The 18,220-nt window shown below is 51.1% G+C and overlaps 5 protein-coding genes across 5 annotated transcripts; 3 read left to right on the forward strand and 2 right to left on the reverse strand.

The window, feature by feature from the left end:
- Window positions 1-1,893: 1,893 nt before the first annotated feature.
- FIBRA_00996 (uncharacterized protein) lies at window positions 1,894-4,455 on the forward strand (the record flags this gene model as incomplete). The annotated part of the gene is made up of 1 exon (XM_012322881.1): window positions 1,894-4,455. The coding sequence occupies one exon, from the start codon at window positions 1,894-1,896 to the stop codon at window positions 4,453-4,455; it is 2,562 nt and encodes an 853-aa protein (XP_012178271.1).
- Window positions 4,456-4,591: 136 nt separating this feature from the next.
- On the reverse strand, window positions 4,592-6,457 carry FIBRA_00997 (uncharacterized protein; the record flags this gene model as incomplete). The annotated part of the gene is made up of 4 exons (XM_012322882.1): window positions 4,592-6,131; window positions 6,182-6,213; window positions 6,270-6,358; window positions 6,412-6,457. The coding sequence occupies 4 exons, from the start codon at window positions 6,455-6,457 to the stop codon at window positions 4,592-4,594; spliced, it is 1,707 nt and encodes a 568-aa protein (XP_012178272.1).
- Window positions 6,458-8,785: 2,328 nt separating this feature from the next.
- Window positions 8,786-11,643, forward strand: FIBRA_00998 (uncharacterized protein; the record flags this gene model as incomplete). The annotated part of the gene is made up of 12 exons (XM_012322883.1): window positions 8,786-9,443; window positions 9,498-9,542; window positions 9,599-9,735; window positions 9,787-9,903; window positions 9,957-10,028; window positions 10,085-10,344; window positions 10,397-10,471; window positions 10,526-10,663; window positions 10,714-11,031; window positions 11,082-11,180; window positions 11,232-11,457; window positions 11,509-11,643. The coding sequence occupies 12 exons, from the start codon at window positions 8,786-8,788 to the stop codon at window positions 11,641-11,643; spliced, it is 2,280 nt and encodes a 759-aa protein (XP_012178273.1).
- Window positions 11,644-11,744: 101 nt separating this feature from the next.
- FIBRA_00999 (uncharacterized protein) lies at window positions 11,745-14,773 on the reverse strand (the record flags this gene model as incomplete). The annotated part of the gene is made up of 8 exons (XM_012322884.1): window positions 11,745-12,304; window positions 12,355-12,475; window positions 12,529-13,518; window positions 13,572-13,689; window positions 13,742-14,056; window positions 14,108-14,447; window positions 14,496-14,656; window positions 14,712-14,773. 8 exons carry the CDS (start codon window positions 14,771-14,773, stop codon window positions 11,745-11,747), a joined length of 2,667 nt encoding a protein of 888 aa, XP_012178274.1.
- A 1,406-nt stretch (window positions 14,774-16,179) lies between these two features.
- Window positions 16,180-18,167, forward strand: FIBRA_01000 (uncharacterized protein; the record flags this gene model as incomplete). The annotated part of the gene is made up of 2 exons (XM_012322885.1): window positions 16,180-16,888; window positions 16,951-18,167. The coding sequence occupies 2 exons, from the start codon at window positions 16,180-16,182 to the stop codon at window positions 18,165-18,167; spliced, it is 1,926 nt and encodes a 641-aa protein (XP_012178275.1).
- Window positions 18,168-18,220: the final 53 nt, after the last annotated feature.

Here is an 18,220-nt window from a genome sequence, read left to right on the forward strand (position 1 = left end):
ATCATGAATTCTAATATGTTTGCGTAGTTACAGCCATTCCGTGTGACGTGTGAATAGACACGGGGGACAACGTCACGGTTAAACCGAGGATGCTGATGCTGACAATAGACAAGACTCAGTCATCTCTTGGAGCAATTTTCAGACCACCTATCGGAGTCATTTCGTGGAAGGCGTGGAATCTTGTGCATAGGCTATGATAGACCCCAGAACCTTGCAGTCCTTTCCTTTGGAGGTTGAAGTTAGTAAGCCGAAGAGACATTGCAACTGCAACCATACCCAGCTCCGCCGCGCGTTAGTGCCGCTGTAGAGGAAACACGCGTAGGTATAGGTAAGGCTGGTAATTTGCATACGTGTCAAATCGGGCACCGCTTCCCACGTGCGGCTCGGAGATGCATCAGGCCATGAATGATTGGGCAATGGATGAGATCCAAAGATCTCCGTTGTTGCCCCTCGCAGTGCGCTTTGGGAGCACTAAATACACCGTGCCGGGAACCACGCCATGGCGGTGCAGCCAAGGCGAACTCGGAAACTTTTCACGGACACGTATACAGCTGTGAAGATGGGCAAGAACCGAGTGAACATAACTCCAGTAGGTCTGCGATTACCGTACAATGCAGTCGGCACATCAGGGGGACTCAAAACCTAAGGCTTACGCAAACCTAGTGAATGATGAGGGCGGTGTGCATATCAACCGGCGACACAGCCTGCAGATAGCCCCCATTTGTAAAGTTCTGCGCAGTCTTTTACTTGTTGAAATCCACTCACCGGTTCTCCATTTATCGAATACTGAGGCGAGTAAGGCGCGGCGGGCTCGCCAACCAAGTATCCGTGGTTGTCGCAAGATCGGCGGACCACCTGGAGTACCATCCCGGCAGTGAATGCGGTACTCGAGATCTGGACGGTCTCATGCTGCCAGCAGAGTGTCACATCACCATGGCCAGCATTCTCAAACAAGCACGCCGTTCCTGGATCTGTCAGGAACACCTCGCAGCAACCCATAAGCTTTTCGTCTGTCAATCTCAGAGTGCTTACACATCCACTCTGCTGTGCTTTGAAAAAAATAGCTACAGCTCCTTAGTCCATAGTGCGAAGCGAGAAACAATACACATACTAGTAGCAGACACCGTCAAAATGCCGTCAGGCGCGAACGGCACACACCCACTCGTCGTCAGTTCCCTTGCCAATCGACCACCAGCGGACTTATGTGTACGCGATGCTCGCTCAATCCACCAAGGCGCTGCACTGGCTACTTCCCTGGTCGTTGAGCCAGGTAAGCCACCGGTCGATTCCAGTCGCATGTCGATACGATCAAGTAAAATCATACAAGAAATCCGGTAGTAACAGAGGTGCCCATGCTCACATGGAAATGTCCGTGCAAGGCTGCAGAAGGATCGGCAGTCGGTGTGGTGAAAAGTGTGGACGACTCTGGAGACGTGATCTGAAAGACCGCGGCCTGTGTCATACTCCATTTATTCGGTCTGCAACGAATGGTGCAACATGCTTAGAAGCTATGTCGAGAAGGAGCTGCGAGGTGGCTCAGTGTAGCCTGCTAGTAAGCTTAGTACACTGGAGTTCGATGTAAGTCACTGACGTCCGACAAAGACGAGCAACTCGGCCTTTGCCGAGCCTCAGACTCGCCGAGTCGCAGCCCAGCGGTCGAGTAAATTAGCCGCCACGGAGTCGAGAACGCCAGCGCACATCTCGCAGAGGTTGGCAGTTCGTATCTTGCTCGTCGGTTTCATGCTTGAACAAAACGGCGCGCAAGGGTCGTAGTCCCGTTCATCTGTGCATAGGTGAGCTTCGCGTCCACGGACTCACCATCAACTCACAGCTGCATGCATTCAGTGGACGGCGCCTTAGGACATCGGCCTGCAAACATCAAGTTGGCTGTCGATGCTCTGGAGAGTTCGCCAAGGATTCAGGCATCTTCGACAAGCCAAATCTATTGTCCAATTTTCCCCGTGCTACTCCCCCGGTTCATTGTTTTTGATTGTCCAACCTCTCCATATCTCCTTTACACCTCGATGGCCTCCAGCCGTGGCATATCACCCCCAGACACTCAGCGATTCCAGGTGTGTCCGGGAAGAAAGAAGCCAAAAGGGACAGGCTCCTGGTCAAGCAGAAGACATAGGTCGTGTTCAGAATGTAAAACATGGTCGCGGTCCGAAGAGTGCCTCGCAGACTTCTTCGCCATTTGTTGGTCGTTCCAAGGATGTATCATCACCTGCAGAACCCCCCTTTACACCAGTCGTCGATATGTTGTTTCGTCGCCTGGCGCTGAAGCACAGACTGTTTCAGGTCTCCATCGACAGTGGCGAGCTGGCGCAGTTAGCCGAATATGTAGGAGATCGCACAAGAGCTGGAGAGCTTGCAATGCTCATGGCCGACTCTTCCGTACCTATGCGTGCTCTTCAGGTGTGCATCCTAGCCCACAAGTTGGGATGTACCTTAAAGCAGAGCGTGTACGAGGGCCTTGCTTACCGATTCGCAAGCAAACATCTCTGGGTCTTAGTCCGCTCGACCGTCGAGCTGGGAAAGGGACAAACGGGTCGAACCACCATTCGTCTCCTGAATTGGCGTGTGCGAGCCTTGATAGAGACGAACGAATATGCTTCCCTCGACAATGTCATAGAACAAGTCAAAAAAGAGAATTTATTACCAAACCGCAGGACATACCATTTACTGGTATCAGGTTACCTTCGGAATCGAGATCTCCTTCGCGCACAATGTTGTCTAGCCAGCATGGAGCGAGCCGGGTTTCCCATGGATGTGACCACTCATGCTCTCATTGTATCGTCGTATCGCTCGCTGGGGCCGGATCCCGCTGTAAAGGCCAAAGCGCTGGAAGTACTTCGCGAGGCCGATCCACGTTCGTCGACCCTCATATTGAATGGTCTCATTCAGCTGGCTTTAGATGCGAACAATATGCCCGAAGCATTTCAGTACCTCTCCATGTACGATCGGCACCCAACGGAGGCCGAAGGCCTTGTTGGTCGTGCAAGCGATATCACCCAGCAAGGCGGAGATTTGTCAATGACAAAACTTGGGTCTAACGGATCAAGTCCACCACCGTCGTGTTTCCCAGCAGCTCAAGACGCGATGACGTTCACGATGCTAATCAACCATTTAGCTAAAGAAGCTGATCTCGATCGCATTCTGCAGGTCTTGCAACGCATGCAATCCGCGGGTATTAGTCCTGATGGTAGTACGGCCGCCGCTCTTGTACGAGCTTATTTTATTTCCAGGAAACCCGACGTGGCAGTACAGATCGTTGCGAATATGTGTAGCTCGTCAGAAGAGGTCCGCGGTCTGTTTCGCCGCATAGGTCTACCGGCACAAGAAGTCCAAACTCCTCTTCCCGAAGGCATTCCTCCGACCACAGAGCTGTTCAACGCTCTCCTGAGGGGTGTATCCAATATCTACGGTCTCAATGGCATACGTACAGTACAACGGATCATGCGATGCTCTCATATACGCGCAGATGGCAAAACTATCGCAGTTCTTCTGCAGCATCTTGTTCACACCCAAAGGTCCCTACCCCGCGAGGTCATCAGAACGGCGAGGGCTTTCAATTCTAGGGGGGCAACAATCACGTTAGAACATATGCACGTCGTGCTATCATCTGTCCTGCATCGTGAGCAGGAGATCTTACGCTATAATCGGCGTCCGTCCATTCAATCTGGTTCTTCTGGTCGCCCTCAGGAAATCTCAGGAGTAGGGGAATCCTTTGATCCTATTGCCGGTGTCAAACTCCCTCCCACACAATCTTACACTTCGTTAACACGACCTTTGCTCGCCGCTCTAAGCTCTCGCCGGATCAGAAGCGACAAAGCAACATTCGCGCTCAGGATCAAGCATGACGCTGTTATTAAAGGCGATTTGGATTTGGCGAAACACACCTTCGAGGCAATGGTCAGCCGCGGGTTGCATCCCAACGAATATCATTTCGCGGCGTTGATGGAAGGATATGCGGCCCTGGGTGATATGGATGGCGCGGTGAATATCATGCGGTCGGCCTCAAAGTTCAGCTCGCATTCTCTCAACGTCAAGATGTACACCATCCTCATTAACGGATATGGCAGTCAAGGAAAGCCCTCCGATGCGATCCGTACATTTCGTGAAATGGTCAATGCTGGCATCCAGCCAGACGCCACCGCAGTATACGTTCTGGCAAAAGCATTTGTCGCGGCACGGGCGTATCAGATGGCGCGTCGCGTGGTACTGCAGCTATGGCCGAGCGCGTTGCCCTTCCCAGAGCATATGCGGGAGGCTTCGCTTCATCGACTTATGCATCAGCTAAACTTAGCCTACGGTAAAGCTCCCAGTCGGAGACTTTCCGCACGAAAGCAGCGTATGCTCCGTTGGAAGATAAACAGGATTATGAAAGGATGGGATATTCTTTCCGCTCATACAGGACGACTGGAGAGATCGAAGTCCAGGACAGGCCGAACATAATGCATGCTTTCTGTCGCGAGTTGACGACAATCGTGGAATGATTAGTCAGTTGGCGACCTTATACTAGAGCACCCGTGATAGTTGGTATGTACTATTCGATGTCCAGTGTCGATAGATCGTGTACACACTACAGTAGCTAGTTGCAATAATTAGACAAGCGTCCACTGATCGGAAATTTGGCGTCCAGTAGTCGGAGTGCATCATGGACGCCATCCGTCATAACCTCTCGCACACGCTGACGTCCACAGCTAATTAGTACTTCCTGCGGAACTAGCTGCGGTGGCGGCGATGGTGCATTGAGCGAACTGCCGCTTTGATCGAACTGCGAGGGGAGCTCTGATGAAAGAAGACGTTCATGCGCCTGTTGAGAAGGATCGCTCTTTCCTGGTGATAATGTCCTCTCTGGATTGACAGATCCTGGAGCGGCATAAATCTCTACGCGTGGTCCACTGCACTTCGACCGACGTGCGACAACCTCGGCAAGGAGGGTGAGGTCTGAAAATGCGACGTTGGGGTGAGACTTCAACTGCCGCCAGGCATTATCGCAGGAAATTGTATCGGAACTAGAAGGGGGATCAGACATCGTCGTCGACACATTGGGAACATGGGGAGACGTCGGAGGGGCATCGACCGTCGGGGGACCGCAAACCATGCTTCCGCAGGCAACAGGATTCCCGCAACAGCCCAGAGACTGGCTGTTCGAGGGCACTTGAGATGGTTCAGGACAGTAGCCGCAGCTTGACTGGGACTTCATCGCGACAGACCTACTGATCGCGTCGCAGAATGCTTTGCCAAACGCATCGTCTACGCATGCCAGACAATTACTCGGGTCGCCAGAGCAAGACGCGCCCACAGCGCGCGTTGGATTTTCGGAAGTTGGAAAAATGGGTGGAAGAGGAGAAATTTGGCGGCGGCGACGGAGAGGAACTGCAGCTTGGTACGCGGGTAGATTTTCCAGAATGGAATAACGATTTTTCGTAGACGGGCTGGCCTGCAAGTGGAACTGTGTAGCGGGGGTCTCGTACTCATGATCCTTCATGAGCTGCGAAGTGGAATCAGACAGCGACAATTGGTCGGAAACCTGCTGCATAGTGATCTCCTTGCAAACGCAAGAGCTCGTTTCGCTACAGAAGCCACATGATAACGGCCCTCCTTCGAACAAGGCACTCTTAGTTTCGTTAACTGAGATATCAAACATACTATTCAGAGAGTTGCCGGCCTGGGCTTCGTGCGATGCCGAAAGCGTAGGTAATGGCGAAAAGCTGGTGTGTGAAGATGTGTGAGATCGCGGAGAAGATGTAGATGATGATGGAGACGATGGGTCGTAGGATGCGCGCCTTTCTGAAGGAATAAAGATGTTGGGCGGATCGGGGGTGAGCTTGGACTTTTTCCTAGATAGATGGGCGATAGCAAAGTTGGGAGACCGCGAGCCAGAGTCCCCCCTGGTCCTCTTTCTGGAACCATCCTGCGAGGTGGAAGACTCGTCCGACCCTCCAAGTTTTTCTTTGAGAGCGATGTTCTCTGCACGGAGCTTCTCGTTCTCCTCCTTGAGCCTCTTGGCAATGTTCTGAAGCGCGATGTTGCGTTCGACCTCGCCCTGTTCATACTGCTGCACACGCGCCTGGAGTTCGGCGAGCTGCGATTGCTTGCGCTCTCTGAAAGCTCGCTGGGCGGCTCTGCGAGAGAATGAGTACTGCTACCTTGCGGGCTGTGAAGGGATACGGACCTGTTTTGGACGCGCCTGCCCTTTGCGTCGTTCTGGCGATAGAGGTCTAGTCAGTGAGATGAAGAGGCTGAGAGGGCGCCGAACGTACTTCAGAAAGCTCAGACATAGTTTGGGTGGGGTCCTTCTTGGGCTTGCGTCCTGGCTTGGGTTTCGCAGGGATGACCCATTCTTTGGAAGCTGTGCTAGTTTCAGCGAAGAGATCTGGCTTGGTCTGTCCAATAAGATGTCACCTGTAGCCCACAAGGTGGAGGGGGGAGAGACGGTTGTCCCGGTCATAGAAAGACGGCGGTCGCGGTGGAAGCTGAGCTGGCGGGAGGCGCTGCTAAGACGGCGGGGGCGGGATGAGGGCGGGGCGGAGGCGGAGGCGGGGGAGCGGGGCGGTGTGAGAGTGAGGCTATAGCGACGTCGGGCCTGGCAGAGCGGGCGCGTTGTCTGATAAGATAATGGCGGGCCATCTCTCGCTTATATCCTGGGTGTCGGCGGACACCGGTTCGATGAGCTTGGCGGGGAGCGGCCGCGTGACGGGAGCCGTCCCCCAATCCGCCTTGGCCTGATTGAACTGGACGAGTGCTATCCCATCTTCCGCAACGGCCCACACCAGGTGGCAGCGACGATATGCCTCTTGCGCCCAGTGTTTTGGGGTGCAGATCTCCCGCACATGTTCGACCGACAGCCAGAAGTCATTCTACTAGCACCTGTGGCACCAATACACCTCCTTCGGCACCTCTTTTACTCATCTCCCATCCCACACCTGCGCACCTCTGTCTCGCGGTGTTGGTTCGTGCCTTTCGCGGTCACCCATCTCATCTTCGGGACCTCGGCATTCTCGCTCAGAACCCACTCCGGGGCTCAGACCAGCTTCTGAATTTCAATTCCTGCTCCAAACCATTCATATTTGACATTGAACTATCATTGTACACGCCTTACCCAGATCTTGTCAGCTGCGGCCGTCTCCAGCGCGCTCATACCTGCCCAGACGGTCTTATCTGCACAACAGTTCCCGCTGCTTCATCCTCGACTTGTCTCTTGCGGTCCGCGCTGGCCCCTCAACTCTCATCGCCATGTGCTTGATGTGCCACTAAGTATACCAAGTACACAGACCGCCTAGACTTGATGCCACTAGCCGCATGTCAGAAGAACCTGTATGTCGATCGATTGTCCAGTCACCGTCCTGGTGCTTGTCGCTACCAATCTCGTCATAGTGGTGATGAGGCCTGCTTGACATGCGGGGGATTTATTCTCGCTGCGACGTCGTTGAATGGCGGTTCTATTCATTAGTATCCGACCCTTGTGCCTGGGGCTTGTCGCGCTATGCTCTTCGACCATGCCGTCTCGCACATTTAAATCTTGTATGCCTCACAGTAGGATGGCAACGTGCGGGAATTGCCTGCTGTAATACTGTATGTGCCGCCGTGTTGCTCGCTTCAAGCTTGATATGATCAAACGGATCGCCGACGGTCTATCACCGTATCGTTAGCTCGTCGGCTGCGATTCACGTAGGGCAGTCGCCATGTCGTTGGTAGTGTGTTATATTGAATCCCAGACTCATTTTTGTCCAAGACTGCTCGAAAATTCCAACGGAACCTAAACGGGTACAGTCTGTGAATGGTGTTCTAAACATATTGGCTCAGGTGTGTGGGTCACGAGAACTTCCTTCGAGAAGCACAGTCCAAGCCTCTGAAATTGGACATTCTACTGATGCTGTCTTCGGACAGATTGTGTGCATGGAGACCGCATGCGCGCCTCCAGTTCATTATGGGCAAACACGAGGTAGCCACCTGATATATTGGCTCCATCTCTCAGATTACTGCTTCATGCATATTACAGGGGGGTGGCTCTAACGTTGTCGTCAATCTCGCACTGATCCGCTCTGGCCCAGAGCCAGTATTTATCCTGCACCCCGATTCCATTCAGCTCATATCAGAGAAGAATTCTGGTCTGGAACTTCGAGATATGTGCTAGTGTACTCAACAAGCTTTCAAGTTAGTGCTTCGCCGATTGGAGATTCTTGTCGGCAGCATTTTCCCGCAAGCTCACCTTTATGTACGTATCTACCCTCCGGCTCATAGCTTCCGACTTGAACTGCACCGGTCCTAGTATCCGCAACACTGGCCTCGACCGCACACCACAGACGTGTCTGCCTCGTGTTCTTGCGCTGCGCGACTTGTCGTGCACGGGGGCTAAGTATTCTCAGTGGAAAATGACATTAATTAGAACGAGAAACTGGGTCATCCAATGAGGAAGAATGAGATAGATTAAATTGGCATGAATTACATAAGCAAATTTCTTTACATGTTTTCGACGTACTTCATTGGGTCACTCAGGTTCTCGATTTTATTAATCCCACTTTCCACTGGGAGCACTAAATGTTTGGTAGTGACTCTGAGAGCTCAGACATATGCAGTTTCTTGTACATCACGCCCGACTGCATTTGAGGTAGCCGTGCATACTACACATCCAAGTATGTACTTCCGTAGCCAGCTGCAACGCATTTCAATACCGAACTGCGCTCTCACAATACCTGCGAAAATGTGACCGTCACCGTGACACACTTCCAAATCCCTGCCAGAGGCTCGTTGAGCCGCAACTTAGAGGCGAGGGTCGATGTCTGCGCAGATTCTCCGACAAGCTAGGTTTGCTCTAGCTGCATGCTCATCGTCCCCCGTCCGGATTGCTCCTCGTCGATGTTACTCCGCCCTTGTAGCTGCCAGGCTCCAAGACGATCCCCATAATCTTACAGCTGGACCTAGCCACGATGCATTTGGGGCGAGTGCCGTAGACCCTCCTCCAGAAAATAATCACACGGGAGCTCCTCTGAGTGTCCTTGTTGAGGAAGTTGAGGAAGGAGAGAAGCCCCCAAATATTACGAGGTCGTCAAGGAATAGCAAAAATGGCAAGAAGTCTGCACCATCAGACACAGCTCGTACCAGCAGAGTAGAGGCATACTTAGCTTCCATTCATGCCGCGGGCATCGAGCCCACTCTCGCCGACTTAGAGCGATGTCGTCCTGCTGATCACGCGCATTCTTCCTCGCCACGGTATCCGGTCGACTATAATGCGTTGGTCGATACACTTTGCCGTTCTTTCAGCAAAGAGCAACTGCGCAAGTTCCTGCAGCAATGGAATCCTAACTGCGTGTGGTGTCGTCCAAATCGCAGGAAGTTGCAGTATGCAGAATGGATCATCGAAAAGATGTGGAATTGGCCAAGCCTAAAGGATGTTGAGCGTGCTAAGCGGGATCGCACGGAAGTGTCGGTGAAATGTGCGTGAAGTTACCATATGCCTTCGGTGTGTGACCAACTAGGAATTTGTCTAGCGATACCGGTTACTGCAAGCCAGCTCTTCCTGATCCTTGGTAGAGGTTAGTCATGCAATACACTGACGAGATGTTCGCTGTGTTGCTCACAACATTTCTAGATGGCGCTGACTTGCTGGAGATGTCTCTGGAGTATAATGTGCACATATCTTTGGCAACACACCCTTTGGCTCTGCGAGTCGAGGGACTGCGAGGAGCATTGTCCAAATTATCTGACCATTTGACTAAGGTCAAACGGGTGAGTTTCCATTATGCAGCTCATATTAACGACTTTGTGACGTTGTAACAGTCGATCATCGAAGAGGTCTTCCAGTTGCCTACAAAGATACCCATCAGGCCAGATATGGTGCAACGAATATCACGGCTAGCGGAAGCATATCTGGAGAACATTGGCACCGAGGGAATGGTCTGTATTAGTCCTGTGCTGTCATGCTCTCGAGTTCAAATTCTGTTTACTAGGTCAGGATTTGTGCCAAAAATGTTCGTAACCTTGAGATAGCGAAACGACTGGTTAGCCGAGCGAGCCATGAGGTGCGAGCCTTATTATATGTGCATGAAATGGCAAGCGTGTGTTAATTAAAGTTCAGTTAAGTCATCGTTCGCAACCGGCAAGGCTAGCCTATTTGCCTTCGCCGCAGGCGGAATTTCCTGTCCCTATCACAATGTTTCCAAACACATACTCGTTATACCCTTTCTTGTCACCTCGATCTCTACCATGGACTATGAACATGGGTAGCGCATTTAGGGTCAGACGTGTTGGAGAATGGCTTAGTCATAAACTAGGAGAGGATATACATGTTACTGGCGGGCTGGCGCGAGGGAATGGACGCATTTTAACTGCGACACAGTATGCGGATTGGTTTATTATCATGCGCGATACTCATATTACGCCTAACTAGGAGTATAGTTGATCTTAGCGACGCCCTTTTCCAGAAACTACCACCCAATCCACCCGGTCAAGTCGTGAAAGCTTCGTGAGTCTTTCATGAATATTTACCATCCGCCTATGTTGACCTTAGAGGAAACAGGATGGGTCATATTCTCCTAAATGCTTCGTCGCCTGCTCAACGAGCTACATTAGTTCCGCCTCTCAGAGGCAATCGTCGCTTTTCTGATATCCTGACGTGGATCGCTAACAATAACGTTCAATCTTCCTTTGTGCCAAGGTAAAGATATCTTGCTAGTAAGATACGAAGACTTACATAGGGTTCTCTAGTCTTCCCGCCCCGCTTGTCAGCTCGTCGCCTACCCAGCAGAAAATTATACACCGTCTGACCTACCGTGCTCTTCCTGCGCTTGGGGAAGCCTCTAACGTCGTATCTCCTGGGTTCAGCAATCGCGTCCTTTACTTTGAGGTTACCTTGGATCAGCCTCGTCCCTTGACTAAGTCGTCATCGTTGCCAGAAGAAGGGGCCACAGTTCAACTTGATCCGACAGAGTCACAGGCGGGTGATGATATGCTTTTTGATCTCAATTCTCCACCTGAATGTTGGGTCGGCTCTGAAGTACTCACAGATCTGATGATGCCCGATCGGTATGTTTATCTCTGATAATTATGTCAGGAACTAATGCGTATTCGTCTAGCCCGATGGATATTCGGTTTGCCGCTGTGCAATCCAGCTATATTCCTACAGGAGAAGAACCTATTGAGCTGCGAACGTATATGACAAATTTATGCACTTTGTACGTCTTGCCCGATATCGTAAAAAGCTGAGGTGCTGACAGCGCCTGAAGCTTGGCAGGCAAAGATCTTGATGCAAGGCAACCTGATCCTCCCTTCATGTTGCGTTTCGGCCCTGATCTCTTCATGCTGAACACGAACACCAGTGTAAGACAGAGTGTTGATCTTATCACCATTCCGGGCCCTGCATCCCAGCCTCAAGATAGTTCTCAGTCTATAAGAGTCGTCAACGAGAGCATTCTAGACCTAGAAAGCAATCAAAAATCGACTCATTGTGAGGTACGCCTTCGTGCTGAGTCAAGATTTGTTCATTCCTCACTGTCGGGATAGATAACATGCGACGATCGTACATCACAAGACGATTGGCGGCGCTTCCTCCATGATTGTGATAGACTCAGTTCCGCAACTTATCGTCCTATAGGTTCTGTTACATTACAGCAGACAGATAATGAGGACCTCTCGTGATGAGTGTCTAAGCTTAAGTATCGTACATATTGCAAATGGAGATAATGATGCGTGATGCAGATAGACCAAAGAGACTAAGGATGGGCAGCGGATCATCGAGCTCATCGCCGCTTGGCTGCCTTCTCTTGTCGTTTCTTCGCTCGCAGCTCTTTTTTCATCCTAGAATCAACCATCACGTAGCGTCCCTTCACACCCTTGGGGCGACCCTTCACACCTTTGTGAGAACCTTTCGCAACCACCACTTTCACTTCTTTCTTCTTGCTCTTAGCCATACCCTTCTGCATCAATTTCTCTATCTGTTTTGCCTTCTCCCGCTCTGTCATATCAGCGGTGTCGTTGACGCCGTCCGCCTTCTTCATGGCCTTCTCTAATCGCTGCGCAGCCTTGAACTTTTTTCGTGCCTTTGCTTCCGCAACTTTCTTGATTGGACGGGCATCCAGCGCGCGCATTTTCGCGCGTAAGGCAGCAATGGCCTCCTTTGTGACGGGTATATTGGCCTTGTAATGTTTATCTTCATCGTCCAGAAACCAAGACGGGAGATCATCCTTCGCATTTAGGGAATATCGATTGAAACCATCGTTGACAAGCTGGGTACGCGTTTTTTCTCTGTTCACGAGTTGCTGCGCAATAGTGACAGCTTCCGCCGTCAAGAGCCCATGATCTAATAATCATGGTAAGCGGTATAAATTCCGGAGATGAGACAGCACTCACTGCGGATCTTGGCATCTTTAAGCTCATCCAAGTTTTCGTTTTCCACGTCCCACATGTCTACGTCGCCATCAACATCTTGTGGCACCTCCTCGAAGTCATTGTCATTTTCGCTTGAAGACTGCTGTGCACATTATGACAAGGAGGAACCTGATGAATGAATAAATGACCACTTACCCCCGGATCTGAATGCAAGCTTTCTGCCTCATCGTCCTCGTCTGTCGCGTCTGTTTGTTCAGATGGGTCGTCCTCAACATCGATATCTGCACCAGCAAAACAATCCTGACTGAACCAAACTTGTGCAGCACGACTTAAATGAGGTGCTTCTGCAGGCATGTCGGCCTGGGTTATAGTGCGTGCCTTCTTGTGATCATGAGCATCGGTGCGAACATTTTCGGTGGATGGACGTTTCCGCTTTGTCACGACAGGGCCGTTCTCTTCTTCGTCAGAGTTCTCGTCAGAGCTCGAATCTTCGCCCATCCTTTCCTTTGCTTGCTCCAAATTCTCCCAACCCCCTTCCCCCTCGCTGTCATCATCGTCATCACTATGTGCCTCTTGGATCCCATGCCATTCTTCCCTATTCTTGTTGTTCTTCCGAGCTTCCTTAACCTTATACTTTGCGTCGCGTTCCCTTAAACGATCCCGATACGCGTCGTAAAGTCCATCGAGCTCAGCCTCAAGATGGGAAATTTGTCTCCCTTGTTCCTCATCTGAGTCCATGAGTTCATCCCCTTCTTCATTTGAGCTGGCCTCCTCCGGGTCGTCATCTGTACTTGCGTCGTCGACGTCCGCAAGCGCGGTAGCTCCATTGCGTCCTTTCATCGCTTTCGCGACGCCTCCCAGCTCAAAGACGTCCTCCTGGCCGTATTTGAGGGCTGCATCATTATGTTCCATACCGATATCCAAAGGTGCAGTCATTTGAAGCTGCATTCGCTGGATAGTGCGAGTTTTGATTTCATTGGCACGTCGTCGATCTCGCTTAGCGCGGGCTACTGCTTCCGAATTGAGTCGCTCCAGCTGGCGAAGAATGCCATCAGCAAGACTCAAACTGTATTTGTTGGTACCACATGCCTCATTTTGAATAGCAGCCTCCTCATCGAGCTCCTCCGTTATCTCGACTGTTTCAGTAAGCTCCTCGGATGGCATTGTTTTGACCTCAAGGCCAACCTGAAACATAAGCTCCAGCGCCACTGCTAAGGAAGCTATAATAATCGACTTACTTCCTCCCGCAATGATGTGCGCCATTTAAGAAGCGCCTTGAAATCGCCTTTCCCCAGAACTTTGAGATCGCCACAATTTTCAGTAATATCAGAGGTGGTAATGTCCAGCTTCAACCAGCTACAGCGCGTAAATGAATACGTGATACTATGTGGGAGTATGGCAAGCTTACTCTTTCTCTTCTTCTGTCTCGAAGGTAATCTTATTGACACTACCGAGGACTGCTATAGGATCTTGACTCCGAATGAATTCCGCGGCACCAGTCTTCTTGAATAGGATGTAGTCGCCGTCATCGTACCCATCCCTATGTCTGCGCTTCTTCTCAGGCTGGAACACAGTAACCTGGTGGTTCTTCGATGATAGCTCACTCGTGGAAGCTGACACAGAGAGATCCTTGAATACATGTTTGGGATCGAAGAATTTGGGGTCAATGTGTTTAGGTGCAAGGAAGTCTCTACAGACGACGAAAATTTCTGCAGATACATTTCTGCAGAACAACATTTAGCTGAGCGTGGATATAAAGAACATGAGAACTTACCGGGATGACGGTGGTTTCGTTGCCTCAACCTTACCGAAAAGTTGATTAAATACCCAGATGAGATTGTTATAATCCACGCTCCGGAACACCTTTGTAACGAACGTTCCACCCTTGATTAGGAATTCGGCTGCGAGCTTCATACTCATAAGAACCAGTTCTGACTGGCCATATGCATCTTGCACCCAGGCTGTACCGACATTAGGTGCGCCATCATGTAGAACGACGTCCGCTTTCCAATCCTTGAGTTCTGCACGAATGAGATTGCGACATTGTGGCGTGGTGATATCCGAGGCAAAAGTTATTACGTGGGGTATTGGCTTTATGGAGACCAGGTCGACGCCTAGAATGACATTACATCTGACTGCGAGTAGAATTCATGAGGGCTGACCGACTATAACGCTGTTCACTGGCATGTACTTGCTCGCGACCTGAAGCCAACCTCCAGGCGCCGCACAGAGATCTATACAACATCGAGCGGACTCCAAGAAAGAGTATTTTTTGTTCAGCTGTATAAGCTTGAAAGCGGACCGCGCACGGTAGCCTTGCTCTCTGCACCCCCGCCGCTTCAGCCATAATCTCTGTGTGTGGAAGATATCAAACTTACTTTGCAAGTTTGTAGTACTTGTCGAGTCTGCCTTTGCCCGTCTTTTTCTGAGCCTTGCCCATGGTGTATCCTGCGCTCCGAGTCGCTCGGTAGCAAAGTTCCTGATCGGACGGCGCTTACAAACGCTCGGTGACCCATTTGGAATCAGGCGCTAAATAGACTACGCCGCCAAACCGTCGCTCAACTGCTCACTGAACTATCAAAGTCTCACTACTCAGCTCGAGACTCATCGTGCAGATATGGCTACACCCACATCATCAACCCCTCTCTTTCCGAGGGCATCCGTAACTTCTTTCCCAAACTCAAAGTTTCTTTGGAGGACTGGAGCCATAATCGGTATGTAACTCAACTACGCATGTCGATATTATTAGTCACCAACCTCTACTTGTTGCCATATACCAAAAGCTGCGGCCGGTATGCTTGCAGGTGCTTTCGGCTCACATGGTTTGCGAAAGCGAAGTGGTATCACAGCAGACAGCCTCCGAGCATGGGAATCAGCATCACACTATGCGGTGAGTCCTCAATGTAGCGCTGAGCTGCTTGTCTGTGCGAGTACCTCCAAGAATCCTATCTTTAAAGATCCTAAGGGTGGAGTATCCAATTAATTGGCTTTGGGTCACCTCACTTATCTCCATCATGGCTTTGTGAGCTATCAAACGTCTATCATTGTACTGATTATAATTGTCAGATTTTTAATGGACTCGCACTGCTCCTGGTTTCAATGCATCCTCGATTTTCGACACATAGATTCGCAGGCCCTGCAATTGCGGCAGGGGGGCTGATATTCTCTGGCAGCATAGTGGCGCTCGTTCTAGCCCGAGACCGGTATGTAATCGTGATGAGAGCATGCGTTGTTTCTAAACTGTATTCAGATTCCGGTGGATGGGTCCTATCACCCCTCTTGGGGGCTCGCTTATGATTGCCGGGTAAGAGCTGAGAATCTTTTGAGTGCCTCGTCTAAACGAATCGTGCAGTTATCTCTCCCTCGCCCTATGACTGGCATCGCCCGCATAATTGCATCTCGACGTGACCAGCCACTTGTATTGTATTGGGTATTCCAACTATCTCCACTCTATATATACATAAGCTATATGTGCACTGGACGACTGTGAGCTTTGTGCGAGCTCGCGGTGGGCGCCTACATAATTCGCCCTGGCGGTTCCGGGTACACGACGCGTGTCTTTGGAACATTCAGCAATCCGTTAGGGCAAAACTCGATCACGTGAGGGACGCGTTGATACGTGTCATCTCCGCTTGAAAGCGGGCCTTGTTCGCGTGGGAGGCCACGGGCAAGCTACTCCTCTGCCACCGTGTCTCGGCTTGCGATATCCCTGCCTGTACCATCATTTCTGCGCCTCTTTCTTCCTCTCCCCTTACCCTTTCAATCTATCCTCACTTGGTATGTCTTCAGATCTACATACTTTTTGGTTACCCTGAAGACCCTTATTCTCCAGGTTTATTCACAGCGATGGCTGATTCCCAGCGCCGTGCTCCTTTGCAACCTTCTGCGACACTCTATCCTTCTACCAGCGATACTCTTTCTCGTGGGGCGAAAGGACGTATCGTAGCATCCACGTCTGATCCAGCCTACTTTATCCCGTCAGCAGCTACGTTCCGACCACGGCCGTACCAACCTCAAAACGCAACACATAGCTCGCAGTCATCATCTTGCGAGGTACCTGAAAAACCCTCTCACGCATCGATATCTACCCGTATTCAATTGACCCGGCAACACAGTTTGAGTACAAGCGTTACGCCAAGTTTTGACCCTTTGCCTTCGGATCCTGGTGTGGTCTTCCTCCATCCTCCCTTCACCGATTTTCCCGACGCGCACAAGTTCAAGGACGGCTTGACTTACAATCTGATGGCTGCGAATCCTGAATGGTTTCTCGACCCGGCAGATTTTCTTTCAGCAAACAGCACAAATCCTGATGCTATCCAGTATCCTTCACAGTTGGAGCCTCCTCGAGGATGGTGCCCCACTAAAAAGAAGGACCTGAAAGGCGGTACCTTCCCTGAAGGGGAAGAGCCTCGTCTTCGATGTACTTTTTGTAGGCGATGCTATGCTGGGGTCAACGCCAAAAGCATGTGGCGACGTCACGTTCTTGAGAAGCATCTTGTCGCGATGGCTAATCGAAGAGAAACTGGTGATCGTAAAGGTGGTCGCGGTTCAAATAGTGAGTAATCCGATTCTATGTTGCATCATTAATGGAGCGATGTGTGCTGATAACGGCGATAGAGGAGAATGGTGCAGAAAAAGGCAATATCCGGAACAATGCTCGAGGTGGTCGACGTGCTTTCTCTGGAGAGCCGACCAAACAGGAACATATCCCAGAGGCCTGGAGGCTACCATTGGTTCCAGGTGCACAGCTAGAAGATGAGCCTGAGGACAATAGCGATGAATTCGGCGGGCCTTTGCCCCAGATTTCAAATGACGGAACCGTAGGTCCTGAGTTGGAGATGGACTTTTTCTCAGCCGTGGCGTCTTCCAGTACACCACCCCTGACGCCTGGGTTTACGCCTTCCAAGTCGACACTATCTCACCAGAATATCCGCGATGCTTTGGTTGAATCACCCTATGATCCTCTGGTGACTCCGCTAGGGTTTCGTCACTCGCCGCGCAGGCTACCCTCTGACCAGCCGTGGCGATTTCCAAGTCCGAGTCATCCACTGCACTCGAAAGCTAGAGAGCTGTCGCTGTGCATGCTCGTGCGGGGCGAGGCAAGCCCTGTAGTGAATGGACTTGAAGTAAGTCCCGCAATCTTCGTCTCAACGAGTGAACGAAGTGGGAAACGGAGCCTTTTTGGCAGCCCATTCGATCTAAGTTTCTCTGCCCCTTCACCTCGTCGCCTATTTCACGAACCTCCTAAGCCGCTGCTCGACCGCGCGCCCTTCAAAGAGTTCAAAGTGCCAGAATCTCCATTCGAACGATCATCTCACAAACGAGCTTTGAGCAATCTTTCTGACGCATGGCCGTCCGATCTATCTCTATCTCCTGTGAAGCTACCAGGCGATGGATCCGGGCTTCTTGAACCCATCCGACTTCAAGGGGAGGATCCTTTCACGGATGGCCTGTACAATTCTTGGCTAAACATTGGCGAGAGTCCTCGCGGGAGGATACCCCCGAAACCCATCCTTGACGAAAGTCCCGTAATCCGAAAAGGTCACCAACAAGTTGGTATGGCATCGGTCAAGACGAAGAAGATTAGTTCAGGCTTGACGAACTTTGGTGCGGGTCTCATGGATGCATTCCTGTCCGGAAAGGATATATCTAATACAGTCGAATCATCGGACGATGATGGTTCCGCGCTGATTGGAGGCGGGCTCGATGGCTCGCCCGTTAAAGCAGGAAAGAAAACGAGACGAGGAAGTTGGTTTAGAGATGACGATGGTGATACTGAGATGTCGGAAGTACATCCTAGGAAACGCAGAAAGACCATCGGAGGGCGTACCTGAATGATCGGTCAAATTGCTGCTTGCTGTGCTCTTGCACATATAGCACTTGCCCG

This window comes from Fibroporia radiculosa (genome assembly GCF_000313525.1).
Source record: "Fibroporia radiculosa TFFH 294 genomic supercontigs, scaffold430, whole genome shotgun sequence".
In the NCBI taxonomy this organism is placed as follows: Eukaryota; Fungi; Basidiomycota; class Agaricomycetes; order Polyporales; family Fibroporiaceae; genus Fibroporia; species Fibroporia radiculosa.